Below are 18,518 nucleotides of genomic sequence, written 5' to 3'. Positions count from 1 at the left end.
ATTTTTTTACATGAGTAACAACTAATAAAGTGAAAAGAAATACTCTAATACTCCGTATTAAAATAATAATAAGCACATCTTTTTACAATATGGACAAGTTTCAAATATCATTAACTCTATGCTAGTATGTTATTGTCCACTGTCTTAAGCCTCCTTTTTTTCTCTTTTTCTATCATAAAAAAGATAGAGCTTTTATTTCTTTGTCTGCTTATTACTAATTTCAATAAATATAACACATCACATCTCTACTTTCCCCCCTTTCTCCTCATCTTTTCAACTCCCTTAAAACCATTCTCACCTTTTTCATCTTTTCATCCTAAAAAGATTTATGTCATTTCATTTCATGGAACATCTTCAAACCCTAATATTTTTTACTTAAACGAAATTTCACAATATTCCTTTCTGGGTTTTGTTCTTCACAACTTCATATCATCTGGGTGTGTTTAAATTTTTAAAAAAGATGATTACTGGTACTGATCTTTACCATGTTCTTACTGCAGTTGTTCCACTCTATGTTGCTATGATTTTAGCTTATGGTTCAGTAAAATGGTGGAAAATTTTCACCCCAGATCAATGTTCGGGAATCAACAGATTTGTAGCTCTTTTTGCTGTTCCATTACTCTCATTTCACTTCATTTCAACCAACAATCCTTACACTATGAACACAAGATTCTTAGCTGCTGACACACTTCAAAAACTCATAGTACTAATAGTTTTAGCTTTTTGGTCAAGATTAAGTGCTAGAGGTTCTTTAGAATGGTCAATTACTCTATTTTCTTTATCAACGTTACCAAACACACTTGTTATGGGAATCCCACTTTTAAAAGGAATGTATGGTGATTTTTCAGGCAGTTTAATGGTCCAAATTGTTGTGTTACAGTGCATTATTTGGTACACTTTAATGCTGTTTTTGTTTGAGTATAGAGGTGCTAGACTACTAATTGCTGAACAGTTTCCAGACACTGCTGGATCAATAATCTCATTCAGAGTTGATTCAGACATTTTATCACTTGATGGTAAAGAGCCTTTACAAACAGAAGCTGAAATTGGTGATGATGGTAAGTTACATGTGACTGTACGGAAGTCCACCAGTTCAAGATCGGAAATTTTTTCCCGGCAGTCACGCGGCGGCATGAACTCCGGCGTGTCATTAACTCCCAGACTATCAAACTTAACAAATGCTGAAATTTACTCATTGCAGTCATCAAGAAACCCTACACCAAGAGGGTCTAGTTTTAACCATACTGATTTTTACTCAATGGTAAATGGTAAAAATGGGGTTAGTCCTAGAGGGTCAAATTTTGGTGGGTATGATGAAGAAAGTGGTAAAGTTAATGGGACAGGGAGTGCAGGGTATCCTGCTCCGGCGAACTTACCTGCCGGAAAAAAGAAAGGCGGTGACGGTGGGAAAGATTTGCATATGTTTGTATGGAGTTCAAGTGCTTCACCAGTTTCTGAAGGTGGGATTCATGTGTTTAGAGGTGCTGAGTATGGGAATGATCTTGGAGGTGTACCCCACAATAAAGGTTTGATTTTTTTTATTCTTTTTTTTTAATATTTTTGTCTGTGTATACTATAATTCAATTGCTTATTTTGTGTGTTAGTTTTATATATAAAGCTTCTTAATCTTAGGGATTAAAGGTCACTTTTGTGTTATCTTTTAATCCATTATTTATATTTATATTTTAATGGATATTTTACAATTATACAATACAATTACAATGAGAGTAATAATTGTATGGGTGTCTTCTTACTTTAGAATATGTCCCTTTATCTTAAAAAATTATTCTTGGTTACCTGAATATTCATGATGCTAATCTCAGTTGGAATTTTGAGGTATATATATTCAAGATTTTCTTTTGTATCATCAAGATTGGGTCTATTTTGATTTTGTTGTCTGTTTCTTATTCTTCTATTGTTATAGATTCTTATTGTTACAGTAATTGTTAAAGATTTACTCTTGTTTTATATAACATGTGAAATTAAGACTCGCCTAAATTTTGGGCATGGTCCACTTATTTCCAAGATTTAATGGTTTGTTTGGTTGGTTGTGTTAAGTTTTTTATTATGTTGGAGTGCCCTCAAAGCTTAGCCATGCATGTCTTCTTATCCTGGACCTTTTGTTTCATTATAATTTATAGATGATGTTAAATTGTTATTTTAATTCTTCAATAATTTGGTCCCAGAAGGTCAACATTGGACTTGTTTGGTCATATTAGTTATCATGTGTTTTCTAGATGAATGATTAGTGTTTTAAAAATGTTGTTACAATCATTAATGTGAAGGTTTATTTTGGAAGTCGTTTGGTGTGATTTTAGTCATACATTCTTTGCAATAAAAATCATGGTCTTTTTGTTTCATTAAATCTTGTATTCTTTGTTGTTTTATGTTAATATATTAATTTGATGTGTTTAACATTCTTGTTTAAATCTCGCTTTAAAAGATGAAGTATCTATACATACATGGGCATCATTTTTCATCCCTTTGAACATGTGATTCCATTCTCTTTACCATTATTATCTCAAGTGTACATCTATACAAATATAGAAAACATCCATAAAGTACTAAACTTCTGTCCTTTTCATATTATAAATCTAACCGGTTGATTTAGTTTGATATATTTTATTCACTAATTTCTATTTATGTTAATCTGTTTAGATTATGATGGTTTTGGACGAAATGAGTTCAGTTTCGGCAACCAACCAGGCCCGAATGGAGTAAACCATGAAGCATCAGCTGTATCTAAACTTGACTCTAGCTCAACCGCCGAGCTCCATCCAAAGGGTAGCCCTCATGGTGAAACGAAGGCCGCTTCAATGCCACCTGCTAGTGTCATGACTCGACTCATTTTGATCATGGTCTGGCGTAAACTTATCCGAAATCCTAACACGTATTCAAGTCTCATTGGCCTCACTTGGTCCTTAGTCTCATTCAAGTAAATTTCCACTTTTTTTTGGTTACCAAGTAGATAAAAAAAAAAATTATAGATTTTGCTAATGACAGCCTTTGAGGTTGCCATTAACATGCTTTAAGATATTGTACCATGATAACTTCATAATAATATTGACTACTAAGTAGTAACTGGCCATGTACAATGACTTAATGCATGTTAACGACAATCCTTGTGGCCGTCATTAGAGAAATCCGAAAATTATTTTAACCGAAGAAGTATTCATGTCGTTTTGTTTGTTTGTAGGTGGAATGTTGTAATGCCGGCAATCGTTGCAAAATCCATAGCGATTTTATCTGATGCTGGTCTCGGCATGGCGATGTTTAGTCTTGGTATGTTGGATGTTAAATAAAATCAAGATAGCTCAATTATGTGTACATTTTTCTTCATTTAGAAGAGGGCAAATGTGTCTTTTTGCAGGTTTGTTCATGGCATTGCAACCCAAAATTATAGCTTGTGGGAACTCGGTTGCAGTCTTCGCGATGGCGGTCCGTTTCATAGTTGGACCGGCTGTCATGACAGCTGCCTCGATGGCCTTTAGACTAGAAGGAACACTGCTACATGTTGCTATTGTTCAGGTAATGCTAAAAACTTGAATTGACTATTGAAAGTCAAAGTCTAGACTTTTATTTTGACTAAAGAATTTGTGGTTGCTATTGAATTAAACAGGCTGCTCTACCTCAAGGAATTGTCCCTTTTGTGTTTGCTAAAGAGTACAATGTTCATCCTGAGATACTTAGCACAGGGTGAGTTTTGTTTCACTTTCATGTTATAAAACAAGTATGCTTTAGTACAATGTGTAATGCATGAGTTACATGTCTCTGATGCAGAGTTATATTTGGAATGTTGATTGCACTGCCAATCACTCTGGTGTACTACATTGTTTTGGGGCTTTGAATGAATGCGCTTTGACTTTTGTCCTATGTGAAGAAGGTTTTTTTGGGTTCCTCTTTAACTTTTTGAAATTTACCATTTTGTTAACCTTTTACTGAAAGAGTAAAAAAGAGAGGAAATTAGAGATGATGGTTAAATGTGGGCATTTGGAAGGGTCAGAAATGTAATTTGGTAGCAGTAAAAATTTTAAGACATTGGCTTGGCACCGTGTTATAACAATGTTTGTCTCCAAATATTATGTTTTGTGAATTTAATCAACTCTTGTATTGAGTTTACATTTCAAGACTTTGTGAGATATTAAATTAAACAACATTGAGTTGTTTTGCCTGACAAAATAGCAACAACCAAAAAAAATATGACAATTGAAGTCACAAATTGACAACAATGGAAGGAAGTACACTAAAATTTTAAAAACATCTCATTTTGCAAAATAATGCTATGGTAACTTGTTTATAAGCTCATTAACAACCCCTTGAATATTATTATTTAATGATATAAATGAAAGTTATAATCTTATTTTATCAAAATTTGTTAAAAGTGAACAATTAATCTATTTAAAATAATAACATAAATATTTTCGACTATATATTAAAATGAAAATAGAGTAAATAGAATTAGTGGGGTCAGTAAATAAATAGTCATAAAAGTAGGAAGAAAGAGGAATGAGCAGACGGAGACAAGTACTGACGAATTTCAGTAAAAGAAAGGAAATAAAAATGTCGGAGAGACGTGCACTGCCTACGACTGACGACCGGCGTATTGTTTGTTTCCGGCTGGACACATCAACTCGTTGGCCACCACCAGTAATCACTGTTCCTAACTACCCCCTACGACCCGACATTTTTTTAAATGTATCTAAAACTAAATAAGTATAGATTCATATTTTGTTTTATACATTATTATTATTATTATTTTTTTTTTTTAAAGAAATGTTACACATTCCAAACGATTCGTCTTCTTAATCCATGATAATTTAGATGGTTACTGTTTGTGTTAGATGTTGGGTAATTTTGAAGTCTAAAGTCTGGTCCGGTATCGAGAATCGCCCAAATTAAATCCCAATATGTGTATGAGCCCAATTGAAGCAAGTAATATTAGTAGCAGTTACAAGAGTGCACGTGGATATTCGCTAAAGAGTTGTGATGTGGGCACACAAATAGACCACGTTATTCACAATTTTAGTGTAGTATAGATAGATAATTATTTATACATATACTAATTACCGTAAAAAGAACCGCAATCTCATTGTCTAGAAGCCCTCAATCACTGTTATACTGTAGCCATCGCCTTTTTTATTTTATTTTGTCTACTTCCTAATGCTTCTACTTTCCTCTAACAAATCTTTTTCATACACAAACGAGTACTAAATTCATCCATTCATCTGCTTCTATATTTTCTCATACCTATTTTCCAAGACAAATTGAGGAAACATATGCCACGAATTATTTATCGATATGTCTGGGAAACTTTTTCCCCTGCCAAAATTAGTTGTTGATGATGTTCGCTAATCACAGAAATGAACGAATTGGGGTTCGTAAAATTAGGGTTTCAATGGGTGCTATGCACATGATGAAAGTTAACAGAAAAAGATAACGGTGTTAGGCAATTGGTCCCCCCGTGAAACTATTGCAAACCACAGTGACCCCCCAAGGTGAAAAAATTCTTTTGTACTCCGTTTGTTATTTCGAACAAACCACAGGGACCCCCCATGCAATTTTGTCTTTTTTCAACCCAAAACAGAAGCAAACGCCTGAAACAAATTTGGTTGACTTATCCCTGTTCTGCTATTGACATCAGCAACACAAAAGAATTACCCTTTTCAGCTGCTAATTTTCATCTGTTAGTTTTCGAATTTCACTGTTGTGCTATATTGATTATGCAATGAATTATTTTTTAAAAGAAATGTTTACCCAAATAACTTAATTTTTTATGGATGTTAATGCACCACTTTCCCTTACAAAGTGATTATACTTACGGTACATGTTAATTTGTTGTTAAAGTGTGTTGTTTGTGTAACTCACTATTCTAAATGGCTAAGTTAATTTAGCTATCCATTGCTAGGAATTTTTCGATAGGATTTAAATTATTGATTCATTTGTTTGTTCGTTTTTCCAATTGCTTTACACTCATATTTGTAGGCTCTATTGAGTCGACAGCAATCGTCGATTTATTGGCGACTTGACTGACTCTTAGAGCCTAAATTAAATTCCAGGCAGGATTTAAAACCCATGGAAATTTGATTCTACCATTTTCATGGTGTCTACTTATTTTTATTTTATTATTTTTTTTTTTTAAAAAACTTTTTCCTACTTAAAGGCCGGAGGTCCTCTCGGAAGCAATCTCTTTATCCGTCGAATAGAGAGAGGGATGACTTTCTCTACTTTTGAGTGTTTCACTCTGGGTGGAGAAATGACTTGTTTTTATTCTCGGATAGGGGAAGGATTGTCTACATCTCACATCCCCCATACACCACTCATGTGGTATTGGGTTTTGTTGTTGTTGTTGTAATGACTCTTATTGAAAAACCTTTTTTATTGATAATACTTTATCAATGATCATGTATCACATGGCATTTGAAAACCATCTTACTTTAGATACGAAAATGTGACATCTGTATGGTTAGCAACTCCTTTATTTAAATTGTTACAGGTCAAGAATGTCACTTCCATATTATCATGAGTTTTTATATGTGTATCTCTAAATTTATTAGATACTACACTATGACATTTGTATATATTACAGCTTCTAAGGCCAATTTAAAAAAAAGGTGCTTTTTATTGTTTTTTTTTAGTTTTCATTCTTCCATTTGGCAATTATCACGCCTATATTATATTGATACTGAATTGAATGAATAGAAGTTTGGTTTATCGAACTGTGTTTGAACTTTGAAGTTATGTTCACTTAATCATTTACTACTTTAACAATGTTTATGTATTACTGTGTTCTTACAAGATGATTTAACCTATGGTGCTTACGCATTAGCAGCTACAATGTGTTTTTTGTATAGTTGCCAACTTTTTCAGTTAGATTTAACATGATCAAATTTCAGTTAGGTGGCATGATGATCTTATTAAGTTGTATCTTTAACTGTTATGTGAAATTTTGTTAAATGTTATGGTGCATTTGTTTGGTCGATTAAGTGAACAACAAAAATTGTTTTAAGAAATATAAAGTGGTGTATCAAGTTAGATCTGAGTTATACTTTGGAGTATATAGTATAGCATATTACTTTACATGTGTAGCTAATAGTAGACTTCTTAATTTATTCTTAATATTGGATATGTTTGTTTACTAACAGTATGTTATTTTTGTTTTTATAGCAGATTATATTGCAATGGTGGTGGGTGGTAGTGGACTACGTTAAACAGTAAGTTTCATTTATTTATATTCTAAATTTTATTTGTTCTTTTGTTGTGTTGTGCTTCAGTCTACGATCGTTAATTGTTATTTTGGGCAACATATATACTGTGAGTTCGGTTGCTTTGGAGGTGCTTCATTGCTATCTTCGGACCTGGCGGCGACTCTGCCGAGTTTAGGTCCTGTCCTCGAACGGGCTATCCACCTCTCTTATTAGATGATTGAGGTAAAATAGTGTTTTTGAGATAGTAATTGTAACGATCGTGTTTGATATTTCTCATTGCTCCCAATAAGAATGAATGAATTTCGAGCTGAACTGAGCAACGAGAAAAAAATGGATTTGTTTCTTGGCGGGGCAAGTTATAAGTTGCAGGTCACTAGATCAAACAAATGTGTCAAAAAGAGACTCTGGTAGAGGCGTTATATTGAGTAACTGCAACGTTTAATTTGTCTACTGTATCTGCTATGTTGTGAATTGAACACCCTCCAAAGTTTGAAGGTACACTTTTTGTTGCATTCTATATTTGATTGATATAAGCGTTGTTTGAATACAAATGAAAATTACAACCGACAACTGTCTGTTAGAGTATTTTGCGAAAATATTAAAATGAGTTACTAGACTAGAAACATGTAATAAAATTTAATGAACATATTCTCCTGAACATATATATAAATGCCCAAATGCTTGATATTTTAATTACTAAACACATGAACGTGGTTTGTGATAAGGTTGCTTTAGGTTTCTTGCACTTGCTTGAACGCTTAGGTATTAGTTTTAAATTTATGTTCATTATGGATATCGCTAATAAAGCACAATTTGTAATATGGTTTGCACTACTTATTTTATTAGTAAATTGGCGATAAGTTATATATTTTCATGTTGTACTGTTATGCAATTGTTAACTTCCTACATTGAGCTAATTAGTTAGCTTTAGCAACTACAATGGACTGTACATTATAATATGAGATATAACATACTGTATACTCAACCTGTAGTATTTGTTTTATATTTTTCAGATATTGACACAGCAAGTTGAAGGTATTTTCATAACGTCTAAGCTTTTAACTTAGTTGTTACTATTCGTGATGCAGAGTTATATCTATTTCCTGCTTTTTTAAGTTTGGCGAATTTAAATAGAAATTCACTAAAAACATATGGGTTTTTTGTTAAATATAAGTTGATTTTAATGTTTTGTTTCGTAGAATAGAATGTTGATTGGAGTAGTAAAGATGCTAAAAATCTTGGCCTTATGGTAAATTGGATGTGGATTTGATGGGAATACAGTTTTTATTAAGTGTGACATTGTTGCAGTTATAGTAATATTGTTGTAGTTAGTCTAGAATAGTATTGTGGCACTAACGCTTTCTGTATGTGTATAATTGTATTGTAATTAACTTACATATTAAAATGATGCTTTAGTAACCCTTTGTATGTTTGCATAATACAGTTTTTAGCTCAAAGACCTAAACTACAAATTACGCCCGGGGCAACGCCACCAACATCAGGACGCCACCAACAATGATGACGCCAATACCACCAACACCAAACAAAGAAGAGGCACAATCAAGAAACACCCAATGAAACAACTATTTCCTGACGAAGAAGACAGAAACAAAGAAGAAAAAGGAATTGAAAAATATCCAGAAAACCACTAGCTATTTTGTATGTCTATATGACCGCAAGTGAATGTATGCGGTTAACTAAACAGCACAACAATCATATCTATTTTGTGTATGTAAGTATCCAACACTACGATAAATAACATATCCGCTTATACTCTAATCGTGCCAAACCAACTATCCTGCCGCAACGCGCGGGCGGACAGGACCTCGTTAAGAGTAATTTAGGTATTTAAATAGTGGTCAATAGTTGTGGTATTAGAACGTGTGTTTCAGTGTTTGTGGCAAAAAGAAATTAGTCTCGGTTATTAGTTGTAAGTTGGTTATTTATAGCTTTTACATTAGTGAGTGGAAAGTAACTGAAAAATAAAATGTAATCTGACGGAGTATTTTCTCTATGTACAATCTATATTTGAGTATATAATAATTTAATATGTTTCAATAATCAATAAGAACGGATGCGAGTATTGTATGAGCATGTTATTAGAAATCGTGAACCTCAATCAAAGAAAACATGTGATTTAACAAATAACAACAAATGGATAATTAAGCATAAACGATAAATAAAATGTAAACGATACAAAGATTTTACGTGGTTGTATGTTAACTATACTTGCATGAAGAAAGGTTTGTTTCACTGGTGCAAACCCGAGAATTTTTTTTTATTATTTTCGTGCGCAATGTTAGAGATGACTAGAGTTAAAATATATAGGAGTTAAACTTAAAAGGAAACAATTCAACCTTGTGTTGTAGTTCATGTGGTAGTGATCAGTCTCCCTTAACGAGAGGTGGGGTGTAGTATTGCACACAAGGTTGCTTCTTAACCCTTGAATTTCACTCAAGTGTGCCTTCGGTACATCGCGTTGCGGGGGCAGTGGGGGAGAGGGTTTTACCGCCCATGCCCTCGGATTGTGCCGGGTTTCCTCCTGCGCAGCAGTTGAGCAGTTGGGGCGGGTTATGCAACTGCATGAGATGAACGTGTTGGTGCTTTAGTCCCCTCTGGGTGATCCCGAAATGCTGTTAAAAAAAAACAATTCTGGAAACTTGGTGGCCAAGGCAGATGTCGTGTTTCACGACCATAGGCTCGTAATCCACAAGATTTTAACGACAAACTCTGAACACACTTTTTTGCGTTCCAGCCATCTTGCTCGCGCTCTTGCTGACCACGCGTTCACCAACATCACCCTCGCGTTCTACAAGAGTTTCCCGCACATTTCTCTTCCGTTTGTTTAAACAATCCAACCTCAAAAGTTGAGCCATCAAATCAATTGAAGTTTGATTATTAGAGTAAAAGCAATTGTTTAGTTCGTCGTATTTTGGTTTACTTTGAGATGGTTCTTTCCTCAACGTGTAGTTTGGGCACTATCTTGTGGTTTCCCTTGTCTTGTTTTTTTCACGCTGTCATTTTTCGTTTGTTTATTTGTTTGTTATAGTTTGTCGTTTCGATTTCATGTTGTGAGCTCGTGTTGTTAGTTTGTTCGAGTGTAGATGAGCTCGGGCAGTTTTATGGGTTTTATGCTCGTATTCGCTTCAATACCTTTTTGATGAAATTTACCCTCTTGTTATACAATATTGTTTTTCAAAGATGAAATAACCATTGAAATATAGATACTCGTAATTAAATAGGATTTTATTAACATTTGACGGTTAAAATACACATTGTATTTAGTTTCAACTAATATTAACATTTTTATTTAAGACTTATAAATATAAATAAATATAATTTTATATTTATCTTTGATTGTACATAACATAAATTCTGATAATCTGTTAAATCAGAGATCTATTAATTCATATTAAAGTTAATTAATATATATGTATCACTTGGCACTCATTAACAAAATTCAAATAACTAATACGATAGATGATAGATCGGTGTTCATAATATAATGTAACTTACTCAATTACTTACCTTTTCATTACATGTATATTTTTTAACCGTCACAGTGATATAATTGAGTGATATTTGTATGGCTCATTATCTGAGATAAACTATACCTAACTGAAATATTAGCCCAAAAACTGAATTTAACTGTTAAATTTGAACCAGAAACTAGTCCGTATCTATTATGAATTAAATGGCCCACTTAAAGCCCTTCTAACTAAACGTCCAGAGCGTATAGTTTTTTTTTTTTTTTTTAATGAAAAAAGTATAAACTTATATACTCCGTAACTAAGACCATTTGTATCGCAAGCTCCTCAACGGCGTTGGCATCTAGGTGGCAAGCCCAAAACGCCGGAAGGTGGCCGTATCGCCGCGTTGGACCATCGCGTTTTGGAGGCGTTCTGGTGGCTTGATGTTATGCGAGGTGTATATGAAATAGCTTATATTTTACTAGGAAAAACTATTAAATACGATACAATTTTACACAAGATATTTATTTATTTATAGAATGGATATACTTAAACCTTGCTACAACACTTATAGGCAGTGTACCTAATCGTACAGTAGTGTAGTTTTTAGTAAGTCCGGTTCGTTCCACAGGGAAAAAATCTTTAAACAAAGCTTAACGCTATATTAGTTTAATTTATAAAAATACAAATATATATATAAGTAATATTATTATTTTAAAGGGGGCTTTTTACCGTTTAATGACCGTTTTGTCGATTTTAAAACTTTAGTCGCAGTTAAAACCTAATGTAAAATATTAAAAATAAATACAAGACTTAATTTAAAGCGTAAAGTAAATAACGATAATGAAATTGCGATAAATAAAAGTGCGATAAAATAAAATTGCGATAATTAAAAAGTACGATAATTAAAAGTGCAATTAAATACAATAACAATAAATAAAAGTGCGATACTTAGAAGTGCAATTAAATACAATAACAATAAATAAAAGTGCGATAATTAGAAGTGCAATTAAATATAAAATAAAGGAAATTAAATATGAAATAAAAGAATTATGCTTATTTAAACTTCCGTAATCATGATGTTTGACGTGTTGATTTTAGTTTTATGCCCATGGGTTAATTGTCCTTTGTCCTGGATTATTCAATATGTCCGTCTGGTTTTTGTCCATAACAGTCCATCAGTCATAAATATAAAGTGCGAGTGTCCTCGTCAAATTATCCTTATACCCGAAGTTAAATATTCCAACTAATTGGGGACTTAAACTGTAACAAGGTTTTATTACTTTGTTTAATAATTGCACCAGGTTATCGACTGCGTGTAACCCAAGGTTTTAATACTTTGTTATCAATTATGCCAAGTGTCCTTGTACATAATTTCACCCCTGTTTTAATAATTCTAGTGACTATTAATCCATTTTCGTGTCCGGTTAAATGAACGATTATTCGTACATATAAATACCCCGCCCATCGTGTCCGATCGAGTGTATATGATTATTTATAGGAACGTCCAATTGTAAATCTTTATATTAAAATTAACAAACTATCATTTAGTTAAACAAATATAAAGCCCATTAATAGCCCATAGTCTAATTTCCACAAGTGTCGTTCTTTTGTCCAAACCCCAATTATGGTACAAAGCCCAATTACCCAATTTTAGTAATTAGCCCAACATCATGATTACTTCGAATTAAATAAGCATAATAATAACTTAGCTACGAGACATTAAATTAAAAAAGTTGAACATAACTTACAATGATTAAAAATAGCGTAGCGTTACACGGACAGAATTTCGACTTACACCCTTACAACATTTGCTAACATACCCTTATTATTAGAATTAAAATTAAAATTAAAATTAAAATTAAAATTAAAATTAAAATATAAATATATATATTACGTATATAGATAGAGAGATTGATATATATGGATATTTTTACGATCAGAATGCGCGAGCTTTTATAGGCATTTTAGTCCAGGGTATCTCCGCGAGTCGCGGCCTTTTTGGCCTTCAAACTCCGCAACTCGCGGAGTTCGTAAAACCAGCTCACATAAGTTTGTCTTTTAATTTGCCGACGGTATTTAAATATAAATATAATATATAAATAATTTTTAAAAATTATTTAAATATTATATTATATTTATGTGCATAGTTGACTCGTAATTTTTAGTCCGTTGCGTCGAGCGTTGAGAGTTGTCTCTGGTCCCGGTTCCGGATTTTCGAACGTCCTTGCGTACAATTTAATATCTTGTACTTTGCGTTTTGAATCTTGTACTCTTGTAATTTCGAGACGTTTCTTATCAATAATTGGAACCTCTTTGATTGTATTTTGTACTTTTGAGCTTTTTGGTCGTTTGCGTCTTCAATTCGTCGAATCTGTCTTTTGTCTTCACCTTTTATTATTTAAACGAATATCACTTGTAAATAGAACAATTGCAACTAAAAGCTTGTCTTTCTTGAGGGATAATGCTATGAAATATATGTTCGTTTTTAGCATTATCAAATATTCCCACACTTGAGTGTTGCTTGTCCTCAAGCAATATAGTCTTGAAATACTAGAATCACTTCTTTATTCTTCACACTTTGTACATTAGTGATTTCAATACGGCGGTATGAACAATGGTAGTAACGATATGGTTTACAGTCCCACATGATTATAAAAATTTAGATCCATTAAGGAAATTGGATCTTTATGAAAACATTTGATCTTTTGAAAATTAAATCTAGCTTTTACCCTAGATAAGTTTTCCGGAATAACCCTTCACCGGTGTTTGCAAAATATTTTTGTGGGTTTGGTGGGTTTCAGATTTGAAAACTTTAGCTCAAAACTTGTGGTTTTGTGTCACCCACTTGCTAACCTTGTATTGGGGAAGCAACACGTCCAGTATACTTGCTCCGTATATTACCTTTCGGTAAACTACCGTCCGGTTGTAAAGGAAAGCGTTGAACAAGCAACTGTTAAGGCAATGTCCCCTGACATTCTTTTAATTATGGTCTATAACGTGTCGGACGCAATTACTATCCTTTGTAGGAGCAATAGTAAAGCTCACCCTTATAATTTTTCGGTCTGGCACAAGATCCTGTCTTTGACCATACTATGCAACCACCGTTCTTACGGTTGACACCCGATTTGGTTCAGGTGACCTAATGAATTCCAGGTGAATTCCTAGGATTTTACGTTCAATAGTAATGAACGCATTGAAAATGAGTTTTTAGAAAACAAATCGGTTTGTAATTTTGATCAAAATATTTTCTCGTTCAAGCTCGAGTTTAGATATCATCGAATTCCATGAGTTTGAATTCTCAATCTTTAAAGTCAATATCAAGGATTGAGTAATATCAGTCTTAAAAGCTGATTTTTGATCTTTAAGGAGATTATCCTTTCTGGGGATCTGATTCATTAGTCTTATCCAGCTAATTTGCACGGCGTCCTCCCCATTTTACAAGACAGATCCTCTCATGGTTAAGATAAGTCTGACCACTTGGCGACCCTGTTTGATGCTGAGGTCCGTGAATTTCCTGCTGATTTTAGTGATGACTTTTCTAGATTTTTCGTCAACCTACAGCTGGTCTGGACGACAACTTCATGACCTAAATCAAGAAGCGCGTTTCTTTTTTCGGAAGACTTTACTTCCTTTTAATGATGGAATTGATTCATCGTGTAGATCCATCTTTCTTACAGTAAATCGGGTAAAACTTTTTAGTTTAGTCCAAAGCAAAAGTATTTTCAGTTATTTGTTACAGAAATATGTGACATATGTTTAAAATAACTTGGTAAATTTTCCCACACTTGGCTTTTATTTTCCTTTTTATTGTCCTCTATTCCATTTTAAATGAATTCTAACATTTTGGTTTGTCTCTCAATTTATGTCCTTTCTAAGGTAACAATAATTTCGGTGTTAACACCTAGTTTTATCGTTCATAAATATGTATAAACATGATTTTGAGTTCATTTAATTAAAAATTTTAAAAAATTTTACTAGAATTGGGTAGTCAGTATATAAGACTAGGGCTGTTCTTTATTATCAGAGAGCACTAGATTCTAATACAACTACTGCTTTACTAGTATTTCTAATGGTAACCAAGTGTATAAAGTAAAAATTTTAAAAATCCGAAAGAATTTAACCCCTTCCCACACTTAAGATCTTGCAATGCCCTCATTTGCAAGAAATCAGTAACAATTTAAATTATTGAGGGTGATTAGCGTAGAAAATGATTAAATTTTACCAAAGTTTCCAAACATATTGTTGTTTGTGTTGAATGATAAATGGTGCACATCATTTTTTCATTCCGTCTTGTTGTTATTTCACATATATTTTGCATCTTGTCGTCAAAATTAGTTGCTTTTGCTGAACTTAATGCCAGTCTTTGAAAATGCGTTGTTTTACCCTGTTGTGTACATAAGATAAACTGCAAACATATATACATATTTTTGAAGTTTGGTATATTATCCCACATTCAAAAATTATTAAAATCTAATAATAAAAGTTAGAAAATTATAAAAACTATTACAATATCAACATAAGTGCTAAATATAGTAATATTACAAAAATAAAATAAATAAAACTAAATAAACTAGGGTTGTTACTGATACCAGTTCACTCGGAAGTGTGTCATTATTACGTTTAGTGATCAAAGAGTGTAGCATTAGACCATGATTTAGTTCACAGGAAGTCTTCATTTCGTAAAAACCTAAAAAAATAAAAATTCAGAATGGGGGGAGAAGACTAGTTCTTTAGGGTCTGCTAGGGAAAGACCATTCGGGTTCCATTTTCGAGAACTAAACAAAAACAGAAAATCTAACTCTAACAGAAATACATATTATCCTTTAAAGACTTGATTCTCCTCACACTTAGTTAGCTGTGGTGTTGAAATTATGATTAACTTCGTTGTCAACTTCCATTGGACTATCTATGTAGTGTTTAACTCTGTGACCATTAACCTTAAATTCAATCCCATTTGAATTTATTAATTCTACTGTTCCGTATGGGAAAACTCTTTTGACTATGAATGGTCCAGACCATCTTGATTTCAATGTTCCAGAAAATAGCTTGAATCGTGAATTGAAAAGAAGAACTCTGTCTCCTTTAAATTCTTTTGAACTTCTGATTCTTTTATCATGCCATTTCTTCGTTCTTTCCTTATAGATTAACGAATTTTCGTATGCTTCATGTCTTAATTCTTCTAATTCGTTTAATTGACTTAACCGTAGACGTCCGGCTTCATGTAAATCAAGATTACATGTCTTCAAAGCCCAAAATGCTTTGTGTTTAATTTCTACTGGAAGATGACATGCTTTTCCATAAACGAATCTAAAAGGTGTGGTTCCAATTGGAGTTTTGTAGGCTGTTCTAAAAGCCCAGAGTGCATCCTCCAATTTTATGGACCATTCCTTTGGATTTGATCCTACGGTTTTCTCTATAATACATTTTAAAGCTCGGTTGGTATTTTCAACTTGTCCACTCGTCTGTGGATGATAAGCGGTGGAGATTTTATGAGTTACTCCATATCTTTTAAGAACTTTCTCAAGTTGATTATTACAAAAATGAGTACCCCGATCACTTATTAAAGCTTTCGGTGTTCCAAACCTTGCAAAAAGACATTTTAAAAAGTTAACTACAACTCGTGCATCGTTAGTTGGGAGAGCTTGTGCTTCCGCCCATTTAGATACATAATCAATGGCTACGAGAATGTAGAGATTATTATGAGATTTTGGAAATGGACCCATAAAGTCAATACCCCAAATGTCAAATACTTCACATACTTGAATGACATTTTATGGCATTTCATCACGTTGACTTATTTTTCCGGCCCTTTGACAAGCATCACAGGATTTGCAAAGAAGGTGTGCGTCTTTGTAAATTGTAGGCCAATAGAATCCAGCATCATAAACTTTTCTTGCTGTTAGTTGAGGCCCATAATACCCTCCTGTTGGTCCTGTGTGACAATGGTTTAAGATTTTACTAGCTTCATCTCCGAATACACATCGGCGTATTATTCCATCTTGACAAATTTTAAACAAATGTGGATCTTCCCAGAAATAGTGTTTTATATCACTGAAGAATTTCTTTCGTTTTTGGTATGATAATACTTTTTCAAGGAATCCACATACTAAGTAGTTTGCATAGTCTGCAAACCATGGTATTTCATTATAATCTATCTTCAATAGATATTCATCAGGAAAGTTGTCTTGTATGGCCGATTCATTTAGAACTTCTAATTCGGGATTTTCAAGACGAGAAAGATGATCAGCGGCGAGATTTTCTGCTCCTCTTTTATCTCGAATTTCAATATCGAACTCTTGTAAGAGTAAGATCCAATGGATTAATCGTGGTTTAGCATCTTGTTTAGAAAATAGGTATCTAAGAGCAGAATGGTCAGTATAGACCACCGTTTTAGCTAGAACGAGATATGATCGAAATTTGTCAAAAGCAAAGACAATAGTAAGGAGTTCTTTTTCAGTAGTTGTGTAGTTCGTTTGTGCTCCTTGTAACGTCTTACTAGCATAATATATAGGTTGAAATCGTTTTTCAATCCTTTGTCCTAAAACGGCTCCCATTGCAAAATCACTTGCATCGCACATAAGTTCAAACGGTAGATTCCAATTTGGTGTTATCATGATCGGTGCATTAGTGAGTTTTTATTTAAGAATATTGAAAGATTTGATGCATTCATCTGAAAAGATGAATGGAGCATCTTTTTCTAGGAGTTTATTCATAGGAGTGGCAATTTTAGAAAAATCTTTTATGAAACGTCGGTAAAAACCGGCATGCCCTAGAAAACTCCTAACTCCTCTAACATTGGTGGGATGTGGAAGTTTAGCAATTACATCTACTTTAGCTCTATCCACTTCAATTCCTTCCTTTGAGATTTTATGACCAAGAACGATGCCTTCTTTAACCATGAAATGGCATTTCTCCCAATTAAGAACTAGATTTGATTGTTCGCATCTAATAAGCATTCGTTCCAGATTAACTAAACATGATTCAAATGTATCACCGAAGACTGAAAAGTCATCCATGAAAACTTCCATGCATTCTTCTATCATGTCGTGAAAAATCGCCATCATGCACCTTTGAAAGGTTGCAGGGGCGTTGCAAAGTCCAAATGGCATGCGTTTGTAAGCAAAAGTACCATAAGGGCACGTGAATGTGGTTTTCTCTTGGTCTTCGGGTGCTATTGGAATTTGAAAGTATCCGAAAAATCCATCAAGAAAACAATAGTAACTATTTCCGGCTAATCTTTCCAACATTTGATCAATGAAAGGTAAGGGAAAGTGATCTTTTCTGGTGGCGTCATTTAATTTTCTATAATTAATACATACACGCCATCCTGTTACAGTCCTAGTTGGAATAAGCTCATTTTTCTCATTTGTGATGACAGTCATGCCACCCTTCTTAGGCACGCATTGAACTGGGCTTACCCATGGACTATCAGAAATTGGATAAATTAAACCTGCATCTAGCAGTTTAATAATTTCTTTTTTAACTACATCTTGCATATTAGGATTTAGTCTTCGTTGGCGTTGCACATACGTTTTATGACCTTCTTCCATAAGAATTTTATGTGTGCAATACGAAGGACTTATTCCTTTAATATCATGAATTTTCCATGCAATGGCAGGTTTATGAGCTTTTAACACATAAATGAGTTGTGATTTCTCATTTTCAGTAAGAGAAGACGATATTATTACAGGTAATTCAGATTCACCATGTAAATAAGCATATTCCAAATGGTTTGGAAGTGACTTTAACTCTAATGTTGGTGGTTCTTCTATCGATGATTTGTATCGATATCTGTCTTCTTCTTTTAACATTTGAATTTCTTCTGTTGTTGGTTCATATC

At 33.3% G+C, this 18,518-nt stretch overlaps 1 protein-coding gene and 1 long non-coding RNA gene across 3 annotated transcripts; both read left to right on the top strand.

The window, feature by feature from the left end:
- The first annotated feature begins 460 nt into the window (after nucleotides 1-460).
- Nucleotides 461-3,929, top strand: LOC139876344 (probable auxin efflux carrier component 1b). Its single transcript, XM_071863651.1, has 6 exons — nucleotides 461-1,526; nucleotides 2,659-2,935; nucleotides 3,197-3,282; nucleotides 3,371-3,528; nucleotides 3,620-3,696; nucleotides 3,781-3,929. The coding sequence occupies exons 1-6, from the start codon at nucleotides 461-463 to the stop codon at nucleotides 3,845-3,847; spliced, it is 1,731 nt and encodes a 576-aa protein (XP_071719752.1). The 3' UTR covers nucleotides 3,848-3,929.
- A 1,674-nt stretch (nucleotides 3,930-5,603) lies between these two features.
- LOC139877621 (uncharacterized) lies at nucleotides 5,604-9,025 on the top strand. Of its 2 annotated transcripts, none has more exons than XR_011768698.1 (3): nucleotides 5,604-5,683; nucleotides 7,168-7,700; nucleotides 8,650-9,025. It is a non-coding gene; the product is annotated as an uncharacterized lncRNA (long non-coding RNA). The 2 variants fall into 2 exon arrangements; XR_011768697.1 differs by having other exon boundaries at nucleotides 5,629-5,683; nucleotides 7,165-7,700.
- Nucleotides 9,026-18,518: the final 9,493 nt, after the last annotated feature.

This window comes from Rutidosis leptorrhynchoides, chromosome 11 (assembly GCF_046630445.1).
Source record: "Rutidosis leptorrhynchoides isolate AG116_Rl617_1_P2 chromosome 11, CSIRO_AGI_Rlap_v1, whole genome shotgun sequence".
In the NCBI taxonomy this organism is placed as follows: Eukaryota; Viridiplantae; Streptophyta; class Magnoliopsida; order Asterales; family Asteraceae; genus Rutidosis; species Rutidosis leptorrhynchoides.
The sequence above is the reverse complement of the archived record's forward strand: the minus strand, read 5'-3'. Positions and strand labels throughout refer to the sequence as shown.

What these genes read in the sequence shown, in the direction of transcription:
- LOC139876344 (XM_071863651.1), top strand. Translation starts at nt 461, where the DNA reads ATGATTACTGGTACTGATCTTTACCATGTTCTTACTGCAGTTGTTCCA. An exon ending in TACATGTTGCTATTGTTCAG is followed by an intron (nt 3,529 to 3,619) that starts GTAATGCTAAAA and finishes TGAATTAAACAG; the next exon opens with GCTGCTCTACCTCAAGGAAT. An exon ending in CCTGAGATACTTAGCACAGG is followed by an intron (nt 3,697 to 3,780) that starts GTGAGTTTTGTT and finishes TCTCTGATGCAG; the next exon opens with AGTTATATTTGGAATGTTGA.